General features: G+C 28.0%; 1 protein-coding gene across 1 annotated transcript in view; it reads left to right on the forward strand.

Moving 5' to 3' along the window:
- arr (low-density lipoprotein receptor-related protein 6) overlaps nt 1–19,419 on the forward strand; it is a 110,611-nt gene that overhangs the window by 15,525 nt on the left and 75,667 nt on the right. Inside the window, exons 8-17 of the mRNA XM_087160171.1 lie at nt 5,819–6,072; nt 6,611–6,751; nt 7,383–7,672; nt 8,510–8,736; nt 9,854–10,038; nt 11,172–11,375; nt 12,773–12,916; nt 16,635–16,837; nt 17,302–17,501; nt 17,753–17,950. Of these exons, the coding sequence (XP_087016297.1) occupies nt 5,819–6,072; nt 6,611–6,751; nt 7,383–7,672; nt 8,510–8,736; nt 9,854–10,038; nt 11,172–11,375; nt 12,773–12,916; nt 16,635–16,837; nt 17,302–17,501; nt 17,753–17,950 (2,046 nt within the window). The remainder of the gene's footprint in view (nt 1–5,818; nt 6,073–6,610; nt 6,752–7,382; nt 7,673–8,509; nt 8,737–9,853; nt 10,039–11,171; nt 11,376–12,772; nt 12,917–16,634; nt 16,838–17,301; nt 17,502–17,752; nt 17,951–19,419) is intronic.

Here is a 19,419-nt window from a genome sequence, read left to right on the forward strand (position 1 = left end):
ATATACGTATGTGTCTTAAACTATTGAAAATGAAAGGAGAAAAATTCTCAGACAAATACAAAACTGTTGTCATTCCCTGGGAAGGATAGCTACGAAGTCTTTTTCTTTTTATACCGCCAGATGGCGTTCTTTTTAAATTTGTATGTGTTTGTTTGCTTTTCGTTAATAAACTTTTACTTTCTGTCTGAATCTCGATCCACGGACTACAGTTGGCAGCACGACTGTGGTTTTGAAAATTATGACGCAGTAAAAAGTTTCACTTAGTTTCGCCGTGATTTACATCGTTTAGATTCCAAAATCAAAATGAACAGGGATCTGCCGAGTATCCCACTGCTGAACAGTGAGAACTTTTATCAGTGGAGTATTAAAGTCAAGGCTTTGCTGACACTTAAGAAAATAGCTAATGTGCTAACTGAGGAAGCCCCCGTTGATCCAAAGTTGCGGGAACAATGGACATTAAACAATGATGACGCAGTTGCATACATACAACTATCGCTTTCTGATGACCAAAGTCTTCAGTTCGCAAACGAAACTAACGCTAAAATTCTATGGGGAAAAATTCAAAGCACATTTACTGGTAAAACCGAAGATCGAAAAATCGATGCAAGTAACGAAATAAAAAATCTTGAAATGAAAGAAAATGAAAATGTGTCAGACTATATTGCAAGATCACGAGGACTTAAAACGAAATGTTCATCACTTGGACTGGAAATTTCTGAAAGAGAACTTGCTTATTATACTGTTAGAGGATTAAGAGGAAAATTTGCAAACGTAAGGGAAATCCTAAAAACCCAACGCGAAAAACAAATGGATGAAATTTTAGAAATACTGCGGGAAGAAGAAAACATCTTATCAAAATTAAGAAATGACATTCCTAGACGAACAGAAGCATTCGGAGTAAAACATAAAAATGAAAATAGAAGCAGGAAGAAATGTTTCATCTGCCATAAAACGAATCACCTAGCTAAAGACTGCTATTTCCGAAACAAGAACGAGGGAAATCAAAACCAAACATCTCAAGAAAAAAGAACATTTTCGAACTATAAATCGGACATGAACAAAATCAAAAACAATAACGCTCATTGTGCATTTGAAAATCAAGATAAACATTCTAGTGAAAATTTTGCACTTACCGCAGAACAAGAACAACACCAAATAAATTCTAGGTCTACCGGTAAAAACAAAACTGTTTTCATTTTGGATTCTGGTGCTACTTCACACATGGTAAAAGATTTAAACTTTTTTGAAAACTTAAATTATGTTAATGGGATAATACAATTAGCAGGTAAGAAGTCAAATTTAATTTCAAAAGGAATCGGTATTGTAAAAGCTACAACAACAGTTGATAATTGCAGTAAAAATCTAACAATATACAATGTAATATATGTACCAGACTTACGAAACAATTTAATTTCGGTATCTAAACTGATTGATAAAGGTTATAAAATAGAATCTAATGGTAATGATATTTTGATTTTAACTAATGATAATCGCAGTGTTTTAAAAGCTGTAAAAGTAAACAATCGTTTCGAAATTTTAATGGAACCGTGTAATAACATTTCACCTAAATTTTTTGATTATAACGATGTAACTAATTCTGAGTTAGAATGTAATGAAGTAAGTAACTTAGATACTTATAATATTTGGCATAAAAGACTATGTCATTTAAATCCACAATACATGATTAAAATGCAAAATGTTCTTGGCTTAAATTTTAAAGATTTTGAAAATTATCATTGTGAATCTTGTGATATAAGTAAAGTAACTCATAAAAGTCATCCAACAGTTAATATTGCACAAAGTAATTCTGTATTAGAGCTGATCCATGCGGACCTAGCAGGCCCAATAAATTGTGATTCATTAGGAAATTCAAAATATTTTTTAGTACTAGTGGATGATTTTTCTGGGATGTACTTTTCTTATTTTTTGAAACATAAAAATGAAGTATTTGAAATGTTTTGTATGTTTAAAGAAAGGTATGAAAATTTAATGAATAAGAAAATCAAAAGATTCAGAACAGATAACGGTTTAGAATTTGTTAATAACGAGATTGATAGTTTTCTAGAAAAATACGGGATCATACATGAAAAAACATTACCGTATAATCCTTCGTCAAATGGACGTGCTGAGCGAGCCATAAGAGTATTAGTAGAAAGGGCTAGGACATTATTATATGAAAGTGAATTACCATTAAAATTTTGGGCTGAAGCGATAAATTTTAGCACTCACATTTCTAATCTAACACCGCGTAAAAATAAACAGAATCTTCCGATTGAAATATGGTCAGGAAAAGAACCGAAACTTAACTACTTAAAAGTATTTGGATGCGTCGTTTATTTTCATATACCTAAACAATTCCGAAATAAATTTGATGTTCCGGGAAAACGTGGGATTTTCGTCGGTTATTCTAGAGAAAGGCGCGCGTATAGAATATATGATGTTGATAAAAATATTGTAATTGAAGAGCGATCTGTTAAATTTAACGAATCATTAAGTGGAAGTAAATTTCTAACAAACAAAAATGAATGTAGCATATGGAACATTGAGGATTTGACCCAGTTTAATATAACTCTACCACAGATCGAAACTGAAACCCAAAACTCCCCTCCAACTGAATCAAGCAGTGAACATTCTTTTTCTCATAAATCTTCTCAAGAAAGTGCTGATTCACAAAATGAAAATAATCAAAATACTTCTGCATTAAGACGTTCTGAAAGAATTAAAAATAAAATATCCGCGAACTTAGCCTTGAAAGGATCATCTATTCCTCAAAATTATGACCAGGCGATAAATAGTAATAAATATTCCGAGTGGAAAACCGCAATGGAAAATGAACTTCTTTCGATGGAGAAACATAAGGTTTTCGAATTAATTGAGAGGCCTAAGAAGGAAAAAATAATAAAAAGTAAATGGGTGTATACAATTAAAAATAACGATAAAAACAAAATTTACAAAGCGCGACTGGTTGCAGCAGGGTTTAATCAAATTAAAAATGTTGATTATTCTGAATCATATTCACCTGTGGTAAATATTGAATCATTCAGGTTATTAATTGCTTTAGCAGCAAAATTGGATTTATTTGTTAAATGTTTTGACATTAAAACTGCATATTTATATGGTGATATTGATGAAACTCTGTACATGGAAATACCTCCAGGTTTTGAAGATAAATATGGTAAAAATAAAGTGTGTAAATTAAATAAAAGTATTTATGGTCTACCTCAATCTGGTAGAAATTGGCATATAAAGTTAAAAAATGAACTTAAAAAGATTGGTCTCACTCAACTTGCATCTGGCAATTGCGTATTTACTAAAATTAATGATAATGATTTTTTCGCAATTTGTGTATACGTAGATGATTTGGCAATATTTTCTAATAATTCGAAATTATACAATGATATCATTTCAAAACTTAATCAAACATTTGAATTAAAAGAAACAACTAACGATTCAAAATTTTTAGGTATTGAGATTTCACAAAAGGAAAACGGAATTGGTCTATCTCAAACTCATTACATTGAAACTTTAATGAAAAAATATGGTTTAGAAAAATGTAAGAAAACAAATATTCCCATAACTAAAGGTGAAGATAGATGTTTTAATCCTACTGATGATTTAGTAGATCAAACTGATTATCAGGAAATCGTCGGTGAACTTTTATATTTAGCAAATAGAACTCGACCAGATATTGCTTTTGTAACTAGTTATTTATCACAATTTAATAAACGTCCTGAAAAAAGGCATTATGTTTTGGCCAAGAGAGTTTTGAAATATTTGAACGGTTCAAAAGATAGAGTCTTGTTTTATAGTAAAGAATTTGGTATTTTAAGCTGTAGTGCGGATGCAAGTTGGGGCAATGCAGAAGGAGGAAAATCTTTTTCAGGTTGTGTAATTATGTTAAGTAATTCTCTTATAACATGGAAAAGTAGAAAACAAAGATGTGTAGGACTTTCAACATGTGAAGCTGAATTATTTGCTGCAGCTGATACAGCTCGAGAACTTACTTGGATAATAAATATGTTAAATGAACTGAACTGTAAAAAATTTATTGATGCTCCTGTTACTATATTTTCTGATAGCCAAGCAGCTATTGACTGGTTGAACAATGGTAAATCTTCTAACAAAACCAGGCATGTAAATCTTAAATTTCATTTCGTAAGAGATATGATTGAAGATAAAATTTTAAAAACTCTTTATAAGAATACTAATGATAATATTTCTGATTTTTTAACTAAAGCTGTAACTTTTGATAAGTTAATTTTTTCTTTGGAAAAAATAAGTTTAATTTGAAATTTATATTAAGAGAATTAATGTTTTTTGTGTGTATATTGTTATATGTGTTAAAAAGTAAAATCCTTCTCGCAGGGGGAGATTGTTGTCATTCCCTGGGAAGGATAGCTACGAAGTCTTTTTCTTTTTATACCGCCAGATGGCGTTCTTTTTAAATTTGTATGTGTTTGTTTGCTTTTCGTTAATAAACTTTTACTTTCTGTCTGAATCTCGATCCACGGACTACAGTAATGTAATTTGTAATTCAGCAAAATTACAAAGCAATATAAATAAATTAAAAAATTTATTGAGAAATTATTATACTTATTTACAGAAAATAAAATTTTCCCGGATGGTGAATGTAAGTTTGAAAAAGATACATCAAAACAAAAATTTTCTTTGATGCAATTTAAAAAGCGTTTGATTTTTCTTTTATCATATTTTATAATTAATTCTTATTTTTTTATTTTTATAACTTTTTATTATATTAGTATAAGTTTTAATAATTTTTTCAATTCTGTATTATGACTTAATAAATTGCCTACGTTTTAATAAATTATGTATTTTTCAGAATTTTTATAATTATATTTCTTCATATATTTACAGCTCAATATAATTAGCAGTTCTAGCTCCGATTATTAAAACTAAGTTACTTTAATTAATTCCATTAATTCCACACACATTAATAAAAATTTATATTCTTCTTGGTGTTTTAATTTGAAACGAATTAATTGTAAGATATAAGTAATCCCCATTATCTTGTAAACACCTATTTACATACAAATAAATAGTTAGAATGTCTATTCTGGATATTTCACAACGAAACTAAGAATGGGTTTAAAAATAAAAGACCGCGTACCCAGAATCACTTTTCGAAACTAATGCTTATATTGTTCAGTTTTGCTAAGGGAAGGATGGGATAGTTTAACTGACCCTCTATCATATATCACTGTCACTGTACCAATTCACTCCTCCCTCAAAGCGACGCCCCCAAAGGGTGACTATTACAACTCTGATTTTGCCAATTCCGGTTTTTTATCTGGGTATCGCGTCCTCTTAAGATTTAAGATTAAGGAGATCCTGTATCATGCATTTCTTGGGGGGGGGGGTGAAAGTATCTAATACAACCATTTATTTATTTATTTTTGGATTGAGAAGGTTTTTTTTTACTTATTTTTTTAGTCTGATATGTGTGAAGTGCTATTCAAATGTTATAAAAATAAATTATTGACTGAATAGTCAAATTTTAATTGATTAAATAGATCTAATTGATCTAAGATGGTTTTCTTTTTATGAAAAACTTTGATTGTTTTGTACAAATTTTATTAAATATTTATTACATTAATTCAATTTTAGAAATTTACTATTTTTAATGTGTGTCTGGGCATGAATTCAACTATTCTAGAAAATATATAGTTGAAGTGACACATCCTTGGGTTGTTTCTTTTTAGTCTTCTTAATTTTCTTTTGTTTGGGTCATTTGATATGTCAACCCAGGTAAATATTATTCGCTTCTTCACTCTTTAAATTATTCTACATTTAATTCTAGATACATGTACTGGACGGATTGGAGTCCCGATCATCCCAGAATTGAAAAGGCTGCTTTGGATGGCACACAACGCATAATATTAGTAAACACATCTTTAGGATGGCCTAATGGCTTATCTATTGATGTTGTTGAAAGGAAACTTTACTGGGGGGATGCTAAAACAGATAAGATTGAAGTCTCAAATCTGGATGGGAGTGATCGCAGAGAACTTGTTTCTGATCAACTGCCTCACATTTTTGGTTTCTCCTTGCTTGGTAAGTGCTATTTTTTATTTTATTTACTATGTGTTATTATATTTTGCACTAATGGATAAAATCTTAAGGTAATAATAATTAAATAGGGTAATATTTACTAAAAATTAGCATTAACACAATCCATGCATGCAACAACAAGAAAACTCTATATGAGGGGGGGGGGGCTTCATTTATTTTAGAAGAACTCTTAAACTTTAAAATTGATCAGTTTAAAATTATTTAATATTTTTTGCACTCTTCCATTTTGTTGGAAAAATTTATAAAGTCCCCAAGCACAAATAAATTCAACTGTTTTTTATGTATATATATATATAGGTGACAGCTATCTTTTATTTTAAAAGATAAATAACTAAATTAATATAATAGCTGAATTTAATTGTGCCAGGGAAATGGAAAAGTATCATATTTTTTTAATTAATTTGTTTCAAAATAATAGTTATTAGATTAATGACACCAAAATATGTTACGAGTATTTTTTTAAAGTGCATATAACTGTTGTAAGTTGTTTAATTTTTATTGTCTTCTCCTTTTTCTTTAGGCAATTACATATATTGGACTGATTGGCAACGACGCTCCATTGAAAGAGTCGACAAAATTACTGGAGTTAATAGAGAAATTTTAATTGAACAACTTCATGATGTCATGGGCATTAAAGCCATAAATGTCAACGATATACATGGTATGACTATTTTTTTTTAAATGGCATTTAGTTTTACATTGGTTAAGCCTTAACTTTTTTTTTCTTCTTGAATAAGCAAAATATTTTTCTCTGCATCTTTTTTGTTTAATTCTGAGTTCATAATCAATTAGCAGGTTATCCTCATTATAATTTGTAAATTCTAAAAATCCATCCTAATCTCGAAATAAATTCTATCAAATTAAAGCATATATTATTTTTACCTGTTCAATCATGTATTATAATTTGATTTCCAATATTTTTTTTCTTACTGTATGAGAGTTTTAAATATTCAATGCAATTATTGAAAATATTGAATTAAAGGTAACTGGTCTTTAATCAATACTAAGCGTAAACAGATCATCTCCAATAGATTTCTTATTCAGATGATCTGTTTACAGACTTACCGATTAAATTATAATAGTTTTGGAATCATATTTTAAGTAGACGTGGATCATATATCCTTACCCCTAAGCTGGAAAACCTTTATAAGTGATTTAAACAAACAAAAAAAATTAAACCTGGAGTTTTTAACCAATCATCATTGTTCTATAAAACAATTCTTAAAGATTCTTGATTATTTTTTATTGTAATTTTTTTCTATCAATTTTTGAAATGTTTAACATCGTTTTAGGTACCAGTCCTTGTGCGAATGACAATGGGAACTGCTCACATCTATGTCTTAATAGACCAAATAACAATTATACTTGTAGTTGCCCTATAGGGTTAGAACTTACTAGTGATAATAAGACTTGCATTGTTCCTGAAGCATTTCTTTTATTTACAAGAAAAGACAGTATACGAAGGATATCTTTAGAATCTAATCATGATGATGCCATTCCTATATCTGGAGTTGAAGAAGCAAATGCAATTGATTATGACATCAGTGATAATCGTGTCTACTGGACTGATACTAATAAAAGGGTATGTTTAATTTTTAAGAATTTATTTTTTTATTGTGTGTCATTAAAATTGTCAAATGTGACATGATATATTCATTTCTTATATTGTTTGTTATTGTAATTTTAGTTCTCTGTTCTATGTTGTTTAAATTGCAATAGTGTAACAAAGAATAATTTTAACATTCAAAGATTTATGTGTTTTTTGATTTACTGGATGAGCATAGGTGATTGTTCTCCCTGGCTTTAAACTTACTGTAGTGATTTGGCTTGTCTTCAAAAAAAGGGAAAAAAATCTTATCTTGCATCCAATTATATTACTTTAAATTCATTTCTACAGTTTGGTAAAAACTTTCTTACAGTTGGTTCTATAAAAGAAAAATAACAAACTAATGCATGCTGCACCTAATTGTTAAACTGTTAGAAAATAAATTTTTTGCTAAAATCTTCTGTATTTTTTTTCCTGTAATAATTAGTTGTCTCCACAAAATGTTTATTGTTTGAAGCAACACATGTATATACTAGAAGCTTTAATTTATTATCTACAGCATAGCAAAACTTTTTTTTACCCTTGGCTAAGTATATGAGAAAATAACACAAAACAAACTAGTACATGCTTCACTTATATTACATTTTAAGTTAATGTTTATAGTACATTATTATTAAAAATAACACATGTATAGGTCATAGTAAGAGATTGTTTTTTTTTTTTTTTTTTTCAAAATAAATTTAGCATATGCTATATTTATTTTTTTCAAAATAAATATAGCATAAATTTAGCAAAACAAATTTAGCATCAATTGTATTCAATGATTTTCATTAATAAAACAGTTATTAATGTATTTCATTTCTCTTATTGTAGACAATCAACCGAGCTTTTATGAACGGAAGCAGCGTAGAGGTAATTGTTCAGATTGGACTCAACTATCCTGAAGGAATGGCAGTAGATTGGATTGCCCGAAATCTGTATTGGACAGACATGGGGCTAAACCGCATAGAAGTAGTGCGACTGGATGGGTCATCAAGGAAAGTTATATTGCATCAAAATATGGACGATCCTCGAGCAATAGCTTTAGATCCAGCTGAAGGGTATGATGCCTTTTCTCTTTATTAAGCTTTTTTTTAACTGCCAATTTAATATTTTCAAACATATTTGGTTTTTAAATATTGGTGCAAAAAACTATACCTTAACCATTTTTGAGTTTTTAATTTTCAGTTAAACACCAATTTGTTTTGCTTTGCCATTTTATATTCATACTTTATTCCCATATTATATTTCCTTTTTTTCCTATTCTGCTTTTTGCCTTATTAACATCAATTTTTTATTTTTATTTTAATGTCAGTCATCAGATTGCTAGAAAAAACGTATGTCTTCAAGTTTTTTTTTTTTTTTAATTTCCTAAAAAGATGTTATATTAACCATTTGATGCAGTAATATTATTAAATATATTTTTCATACTTTTTTCATTATTTTGTATTATTTCAGTACAAAATAAATGAAAAGTTTGTATTTATTGTCATTTTAATAATTTATAATTAGGAAGTACGGCTGGAAAAACCAGTTTCTTTTTTTGCCTTAAAGGTAAAATCTTCCAAACAATATTTTTGTCAAATTTGCAGTTATTAATATCTAAGAAAAGCTGTATAAATTGAAATTTTTTAATTTTCAAAATCAATTATTGATAAATTTTTGAATATCAATGGGAAAGAAAATTTCAAACTACTTTTTTATATTTTGTTTATAGAAATATAATTCTGATAATTAACCGATTTTTTTAGTATCTATTAGACTGTTCTTTTTTTTATAATTAAAAAAAATAAAATATATTTTTACTTGTAATTGAGCATCAGAAGAAAAATATATAAAAAGGACAATGTTCTATTTGCATTATAGGGTTAAAAACTTTCTTTTTGTTGAAAAATCTTATTTTTTCATTGAATAGGTAGTTGCTAATTATTGAACATTCATTTAATTGAGCTTATATAAATTATTAATTTTTAATATTTAAAATGTTGCTAATCAATTTCCAATGTGAAAATTTTTTTTTCTCTAATTTATTTCGTAACAATGCAAGTATTTTCCTTCTGAATTCTTATTAGATCTTGGCTATTGTGTTTCATAAATCTACCTTTTTTTGTTTAAGTATTTTTTTAATTTTCAAATTGTGACAGTTTATTATTTATTTTAATAAATATATTATTTCAGTTATATGTATTGGACTGATTGGGGCACAAGTGGGCGTATTGAAAGAGCTGCAATGGATGGCACTTATCGTAAAGTTTTAATTGGTAAACTTGGTAGACCAAATGCAATAACTATCGACTACCTAGAAAGGCGTCTCTATTGGATTGATGTGGATGCTCGGAAGCTAGAATCTTCAGACTTATCAGGTTGATATTAAGTTTTTAACTTTAAATATATTCAAGATATATTTAACTTCATCTTGAAATTGATTCATTGCATTACATTTTAACTAAACCACTTTTAATCATTACTAATTAGTCACAATTCTTTCTTCGAAACCATATGTGCCACATCCATTAGCACACCAGAGTTACTATTGGTAATCCAAATTAACTTTAAATTATGATTTATTTTAATTTATCCTTGGATAACAATTACTTCAGAATTTCAATATTTACTACATAACTTTGTAAATTATGGATTAACAATAAAAAGAACATATTAAACCTGAAATACTCCTTTTAACCGGATAGAAAACATGCAATATTTCTTCTGTACTTTTTCTGGGATAAGAGAAGGCAGGATATCAGAAACTTTCTTTTTTGCTTTTTCAAAGATGTGTTACGAATTTCTGTCTGTCCAGCAGTGGGCGTTGTAATCTCTCAAAATTGTTCACTTGTGTTGCAGGCAATGGATCAGAATGGATGGCTTATTGGAAAGCTCTAAAAATACTGTACCACCATATTGTTGTTTTTATTATTTTGCTATTATTAAATTTCTTTGTTATCAAATATGGCCTCTTTATTCGATGTACCCATTCACCACTGAATCAAGTTGCAACAACCTGGAAGAAGCAAACCAATTTTGCTAGAAAATGGTAGCAAAATTGGCAAAGAACAGTGTGATCTGGCCTCTCATCACCTTATGTACTAAGTTCCATTGTGCTTGCTCTTTGATTTTATTTAACTTGGAAGCGTTTACTTAAAAGATAAACAACTAGCGCTAGCGATAGTTGTTATATTTCAAGTATAGTTTTATGTTCAACTCTGATTTTTGATTTTTTTTAATAATAATATTAGCTTGAACAGTCACTTTAAAGAAAAGAGTTTTATTTTTCTCTTGCCATGAAAGGACAAGGTAATTGAAAATGGGTTTCTATTAAGAATTGTAGTACATTTAATGCTTTTAGTTCAAATATTTTAATAAATGCATAAAAGAATAAATGTCATTTGAAATATTAAAAAAATGTGTATTCCTTTTATAAAATGCAATTAAATTTTATTTTAACCATTTGATTTGGAAATTTTTATCTTCTTTTTTCTCTATATGAAATTATTAGGCAATAATAGAGTTCAAGTTATTGGTGAAGATATATATGAACCCTATGGTCTAACTCAGTATACAGATTATATATATTGGACTGATTGGAATAATAAGAGCATTCAACGAGCTAATAAAACTAATGGAGGCAACAGGACAACTATTCAAATAATGCCTGATAATGTTCTAGATATACAAGTCTACCACACATCTAGGCAATCAGGTAAATTAGATATATTTTTAATTTATTGTTTTGTTTGTAAACAATGTTTTAAAGCAAGTGTTTTTATTTTTTAGTTTCTTTACAAAATTAAAAGTTCAAAACAATGTTTTTTTATTAAGTTATTAAAAATTGAACTAAATCTTTACCCAATTAAAAGAAGTGCTATGTTGGATTATGATTACATCCTTATTGTTATGCATTAATTATAGTTGTATAAGTAGCAAGAATAATATCCTTCCCTTAACTGTAGCTTAACATGTGTTTAAAATCTTTGAAGAAATTTTACATCTTGGTGGAGTACGTTTTTGTACGTTAAGCTTGTTTAAAATTTATTCCTATTTAATATTCATTTTTTCTTTAGCTTTTTCGTTCTGCCTTTTTGGCCAGTGAAGTGTATGATAATAAGTTTCTTTAACTGAATAGTCACTTCTTCTTAGATGCATTCATATGTGTGTTGTTGTTCATATGTTGTTAAATGTAACTTCTATAAAAGGTGTTTGGACGTATAAAAGTTCTATTTTGGCATTATTTTATAAGTTATTATACCTGGCAAAGCATGTCAAAATTTTTAGAGCCCTGGTCAGGTGTTCTCAAACTGGGTTTTGTGGAACCTTGTGGTTCCATACAGATCTTTCAAAGTTGTGTGAAAAATCTGAATTCCTCTCTTCAGTTGTAAATCTGAGTATGGATAAATTGATCCATCATTATATTTTTAAAGATTCTCATATAAGCTTTTTAATTATAAGTTTCGTATAGCAACAAATCTGCTACAAATTAACTTTTAGTTTAGTAAAACTCTAGTAGCATAACATAATGTTACACCATGAACAAATGAGGCTTTTAATAATAGATTTATATGCAACAAATAGTGATAAATAAATAAAAAAGTATCAATACCATTGCGTATTTCTTTGAAATTATAAGTTACAAATAAAAATGGTCGCAACAGATCAAAGTTCTCTTACTCTTTTTGTGGTAAATCTGACAATGAACTTAAATTTTGTGTTAGATTTCACTCCTTTTTTTTATTGTTATTTGTTTATTACATATATATTTTTGCAATAATAGCAAGTATCACAAAATTAATTTAATTTAAAAGAAAATAAATTATATTCTCTAAGATACTATAGAAAGTCACAATTAAAATGAAATAAGATTTTGATTCTTTTAAAACTAACTGCGAGCAAATTGAGAAAGATGGGTGTCATGAAGTTACTTGAACTAAAAAGTTTGGGAACTACTGATGTAAATTATAAAGATGAATGAACAGAAAGATTTGTAAAGTGTTCATATAAATTTATATGTGTATTTCTGCTGAAAGTTCAAGGTTTTACTTGGTTATTAAAATAAGTTTCATTTTCAAAACATATATCTTAAATATTTTTTTCCCTTAAAAGGTTGGAATCCATGTGCATTAAATAATGGAGGCTGTGCCCATTTGTGTCTTGCTGTACCTGCATCTATTCAGTCGAAAATCTACACTAATCATTGTGGTTGTCCCACACATTACAGCCTGAACTCTGATAACAAAACATGTTCATGTGAGTTTTGCACATTAAGTATTATTGCATTCTAAATTAATTTAAATTTATATTGATTTAGTATTTTTAATTTGAAATTTGAAAGAGAAAAAAAAATTTTCTTGAGAGGTATGTTTTCAATATTTTACTTTATAGCTATTAAATTATTTTCATCTCTCAACATTGATGCTTAATTGTTAAATTTTTGAGTGTGCTGAAAATTGAAAGTGCAGTCTTTCAGTCTTTAACAAACTGAAAACCTGTTTGTAGTAATAAACTTTATCTGCATAGAGTGACCAATTTTTCTTCTTCAAATTTTTAATGGGATAGAAGTGTTATCAAAATATTAATTTTTACTACAATCATAAGCGCACTTTTTTCACTATTAAAAAAAGTATTTAGAGTTTTCTTCATATTACTATTTTGAAATTTTAACTTGCCGAATCGTTTCAGACCAAAGGTAAATTAATCTGACTTTAACATTTAAGCCTGAGCTCTTTATAAAAAGAGAATCAAGTTATGCTGTTTACAAAAATCTTTAGGGAGTTTATGAAGCAAATGTTAAAATGCAATTATGCAATACAATACAATAATAATAATTGATGAACAGATATTGCAGTCCATATCTAATCTTCTAATATACCAATCTTTTTTTTCGTTCTTTATAATTAATTTAAAACAGGGACAAACAACAATTTACAATATCTTGTTTTATATTTCCTTTGGATTGTATTTAAAGAAATAATATCAGGGGTCTAAGATTTTTTAGAGGTACCTATTTTGTGAAAATTTAGACATAATTTGTGAAAATTATATTAAAAAATCAACAGCGTAAGCGACCATTTAGGCTTACAACCATATATGGCAACGTTACATTTAAAAAGTAACGAGTAAAAGTACAAGTAATTTTAAAAAATGTAACGAGTAAAAAGTAAAAAGTTCTTATTTTAAAAAGTAACGAGTAAAAAGTACAAGTAAAAGTACAAGTACAAAACAAAAAAAGTAACGATTTAAAAGTACATCTCTAGGAAATTGAAAATTTAAAGTAACCTAAATTTTATTGAATAATATTCTTATGTTCTGTAATGTTTTTGCAAAATTGTTGTTATTTATTTAATTATTTTTAATTTTGAAAGTTATGGATTTAAATTTACTTTTAAATTCGAAAGAATATTATAATATAATTTTATAATATAATCGTATAATATAACTTTAAAATCAAATATAGTTTTAATTTCAAACTTTTTATGGATTTGCACGAAAAAGAAATTTTATCTATTGATTTTAATTTTTAGTTTATTATTTTTATTTATTTAAATTACCAGTGATTTAAAATTGTTTAACTCTATAGAAACGCGTTTTAAAAGCACAAACATAAACAAAGCAAACACGGGGTTTCAGATAGCTTTGTGATCTTTGAGCTGGTAAAAAATAATTGAATGTGCAGTATAAGTTGAAATATAACAGTCTACAGTTTTATTTGTAACAATGGCTAATGCTGAAGTCATGCGAGAAAATCATTTTCCGAACATTAGACTTAGAGATCTAAACTTAGAAATTTGACTGGGCTTTGTTTGACAAGGTCGGGCATAAACATAATTTCAGTAAAAAATGCACTAGGTAAAAATGTATTTAGTAAAAAATTTATTAAGACAAAAATGTATTTTTAGTGAGTTCAAAAAGAAAATTGAAAAACATAATAACAAAATCCAACATTTTTTATTTAAAATCTGTTAAATAAATGCATAAAACTCGAAAATGAATGAAAATAACTTGCTAATTAATATTTTTTATTCATTTTGCAAAATAATTGCATTTCGAAAGTGGTGTCACTGAATCTGCTGCGAGAATTTCTCAGAACGTGCTTAACCATCGCTTAACCACGCTGAATAAGCACTCCACGGGAGGTCAAGGTATTTAAACTCACGAAGTTAGCTGTGAATGCTTATATATTGCACATTAATTTTATAAATTAAAAAAACATAAGCATTTTTTTTTAAATTTAATTTTTTTTTAAATTTTTTTTTAGAAAGATTTCTGAGTTTTAGAAAAAAGTAACGATTTCATTGGACATTTCCGTTACAAATACTTGTACTTTTTCCCTAAAAAAGTAACGAAAGTACAAGTAAAAGTACTAAATTTAAAAAGTAACGAAGTACAAGTAAAAGTACGTACTTTTTACTTGTACCGGCGGTACAAGTAACGAAAGTAAAAGTACTGCCATATATGCTTACAACCAGGGTTGGGGTTTTGGACGTCCTTAACTGGTTTTGGACAGGACACGTGGGTTTTACTGTCTTAAACTGGGTAAAACTGTCCTAAACTGAGTAAAACTGTCCAAAACCTTAAACTTTGGTAAAAGGTAAAAATTCTATAGGTGTAACCATTGTACACATAATAATTACATGTATCAATAAATATTTGATATTTTTTATACAATTTACTTTAACTTATCAAAAGAAAATAATATAATAGGAAAAGGTTTATAATTTTTGAACCTCCATAATTCATTGAACAACGAAAGTGAATACCTAATCCTTTAAATATAAATATGCTTTTAATACTGATAAATAATATTTTTGCATAAGGATAAATAATGCAATATTAAAAAATAATGATTTTTTTTTAAAAAAAAATACTAAATTTGTTTAAAAATTAACCTTTTATTTTTCACAATATTTTTTTTAAAAAATGTTATAATTTCTGCATCACAGGATGATAGAAAAGACATCCATTTTTTAAAAAAATTGTTTTCAAATATAAATATATTAGTTTAAATTGAAAATACAAAATAACTGAAAAATGTATTAACAGTTTTAAAGAGCATAACATCAGTTTCAGTTACTGACACTGGTGATGTATCACCACTATGCTATAAGAATTGAACATGAATGAAATAACAGTATTCTTGAATAGTACTATAGGTAAATAAACCTGTTTATGACTAACCAAGCACTTAGTCCCTAATAGCTTAACCTGTATGGCAAAGTCCAACTTCAGTTATGTACTATTGAATGAGAGGACCAATTGAACTTGATTACTGATTAATCTTCCTTTGTTTAATGTTTAAATTGAAGAGTCAAACAATATTAATAAAACATTATACTTTTAAAAACAAATATTCTGTAGTAGATTTAATTATCAATATGTTATTAGTTCTATGTTTATTTTACCTCTTATATATTGTTCAGATAAAATTGTGACATAATTTGAGTAAAAGGGTTTTGGACAGTTTAAGACAGTTTTGGACAGGACGGTTTAAACCATGGATTAATCCATTCTGTCCTAAACCTTGCCAACCCTGCTTACAACATTGCACCAACTGACCTTTTCGTAAAAGACAGCTGACAGAAAAGCCCTTTTCCATAGATTGCAACGAAAATGGGGTTTGCATGAGAACTTGCTTTTTTAAAAGTATTATGTGAAACTACCATTTTCCCTAAAGTTGAATTTGTGAAGGTACTGCTAAACAGTAGTGAATTTACCCTGGACAGACCCCTGAATATAGTTGGATTAGTTATTCTTTACTGTTTATTATTAGAAAAAGAATAATATTTTTTATTTTTTACTAAAAGGCTCAAAGAGCAGTCTTGAAGTTTAGTTTGTCTTTAAATTTAAAAGAATTTAAACTAATTTGTAAATAGGATAATATTTTGTTGATTGGTATTGGTTTACAAACAAATATACTCCAGAAAATTCATATAAAGGAATTATTTTTATTGTGTATGTTTTTATTTAGATCCAAAAACATTCATGCTCTTTAGCCAGCGTAGCAGTATAAATAGATTTCTCATAGAAACATTGGATTCCCCAGAAATAAATTTTCCAATTCCCAACTTGAAAAACATCAAAGGTTTAGATTATGATCCTGTTGAGAGATTCGTTTATTGGATTGATGGAAGAACTAAGACTGTCAAGAAAAGTCATGTCAATGGAACCAAAGTAGGTTTTGTTTAAATATTAAATGATTCTCACATTTATTATTTATTATCACATGTATTAAATAATTATCGCAATTATTATTTTGTAATGATAATTTCTTAACAAGTAATATGTGACTCAGTGTTATAGATTTGCATGTGTCAACATCACTTAGATTTTATAAAATGGTATTAATGTCCTAATTTGTTGGGTTTTATATAACTATTTATTTTTGCATTTTTAGAAAAATTAACAATAGTTATAGTCTTCTTTTAATATCTCTAGAAGGCTTAAATTTCAAGTTAAATTTTTCAAAGATTTTCTTCTTTAAAAAAAAAACTTGTTTATTCCTAACTTATTACAATATTTTTATTCCTATCAATAAGAGATTGAAGGGATGTTATTGTGCTATAAATATAGATTTTTCTAGTATCAAATCATTACAAATATTAACTTTTTACTAACGATGATTTATCTTTTCTTAGGCTAGCATTGTTGTTGCCAATCCAACTGATAATATTCATCCATTTGCCATTGCTGTTAATTCATACTCCCGGACACTATTTTGGTCATGCTCTCAACACAATACCATTAACGTCACAACTCTAAGTGGTACTCCGATAGGCACAGTAATTGGAGATGAAGATGATAAACCTCGTTATTTGGCTGTTCACCCTACAAAAGGGTAAGAAATTTGTATAATTTAATATGAAAATGAATAAATTGTTTTAGTTTTAGCCCATATGATTATTTTTTAATTTATGTAAGGATTTTTTATGAACTTTTCTTTAATTTATTTTACATTAAATCCATAATCTCTTTCTACAAATCTTTTCAACAATAGAAAGCTTTTCTAAATAATTAAATTATTTAGAAGAGCTTCCTATCTTTTGATGATGTTTTTATTACTTTATTAATTTACTTATTTTTGGATAGATTCCTATTTTGGGTAAACATGATACATCCACCTTTAATAGAAAGATCCAATATGGATGGCCAGATGAGAAAAATTCTTTTTTCCACTGAATTAGACTCTCCAGTATCACTAACAGTTGACGTTTTGGATAATTTTATTTATTGGGGAGATGCTGGATTGAAAACAATTGAAAGAGCAACAATATTTGGAACTGATAGGTATGTGATTTGTTTTCCACTTTGCATTCATCAAAGTTTATTTCAGCTGAAATACGTATATATACACGTTGTCCCATGATTATTTCGACACACTCTAAGGGGGTGTGGGAGACATCACGAGTTCAGATTTGCATAGCAACCCATGGTTGGAATTGTCTTCGTACTCCACTTGGTGTTGTTGTTCACAAGATTAGTGGACCAGTTCCCTGGCCACTACACTTTCTTGATTTATGCAGGTGTTCTTTGGGGTACACTAAAAAGTGCTGTATACGCAACACCTGTAGATTTTGAAATGGATCTGGCTGCAAGAATAATCTGTGCTGCTGCGGATCTCCAGCAAAATCTGTTGCAGGTGTATTTAAGCGAGACGGGCAATCCATAGCCCGATGAAGTAACGCGTGCGTCGCTAGCAATAGTGGAAACTTTCTACATCTTTGATGACATTTTCACATATTATCTACCACAGCACACATAATATATTTGCCCGATGAATATATCAAATGATCTCAGTCTTGTGTCTCTTTTTTTTCTTTTACCTGTCATGCTACTTTTTCATGATTTTTCCGATCATGGGTTGCTATGTAATTCTGATATCTCCTACCTTGTCTTGAAGTTTTTCCCAGTAATCCTTGAACACTGTATATATTTATATGTGTGTATACATATTAGCCATAGAGCTAAAAAAAAATATTATAGTCAGCCATGAGATTTCACCAACTTTTTGTGGGTATTTTGACTTTTTAAGAAATTGTGTATTGAAAATTTATTATTATTGATCATGACTTATGCATAAAATTTAACAGTTTGTTGGACTGTTAATGTACACATATGGTAAAAAAAAACTTTAATGTAACTTTAAATGCATATATAAGTAAGTTAATTTTTTTTTAATGTTTGCGCAAAATAGTTTCACATGCTTATTTATTTATTTTTCATGATTTTAGTTGAGAGGTAGTTCTTTTTCTACTCACATACTAGTATGATGTTTAAATTTTAGACTTCCAAACTTTCTAAAATTATATTTTTAAAGTAGCATCAATTTAGTTTCTTAATTCCATGAAAAGATAAATTTAGGTTTATTTTATCTAAATAAGTTTCATTAAGACCTTTGTTTCCCAGTGTTTGTATTTAAAAATAAATATCTTTTGAGTTTGCTTTGAAATTGTCTTTAGTATCAGGAAATAGGAATTTCCTACTAATGGCATCTCTTTTGATGAAGTTGGTGGTTACCTTCTTCAAATAAACATAATTGCCATAGCCCCAAGGATTTTTTTCTTTGTTTCATAAAACTTGGTGTTTATAATATTGTTTGACTTAGATGTCATCAGTAAGCTGTGCATAATATTCTTGTCTGTAAACTCAACATTCTATCCATCTGTTCTATGAATGTGTGTATTTTTCAAATGTTACATATATTTTTTTAAAAAAATCATATTTTTTCATCAACAGCAATGGGTGGAATTGTATAC

This window comes from Parasteatoda tepidariorum, chromosome 3 (assembly GCF_982258835.1).
Source record: "Parasteatoda tepidariorum strain Cologne lab strain chromosome 3, Ptep-v5.0, whole genome shotgun sequence".
Classification (NCBI taxonomy): Eukaryota; Metazoa; Arthropoda; class Arachnida; order Araneae; family Theridiidae; genus Parasteatoda; species Parasteatoda tepidariorum.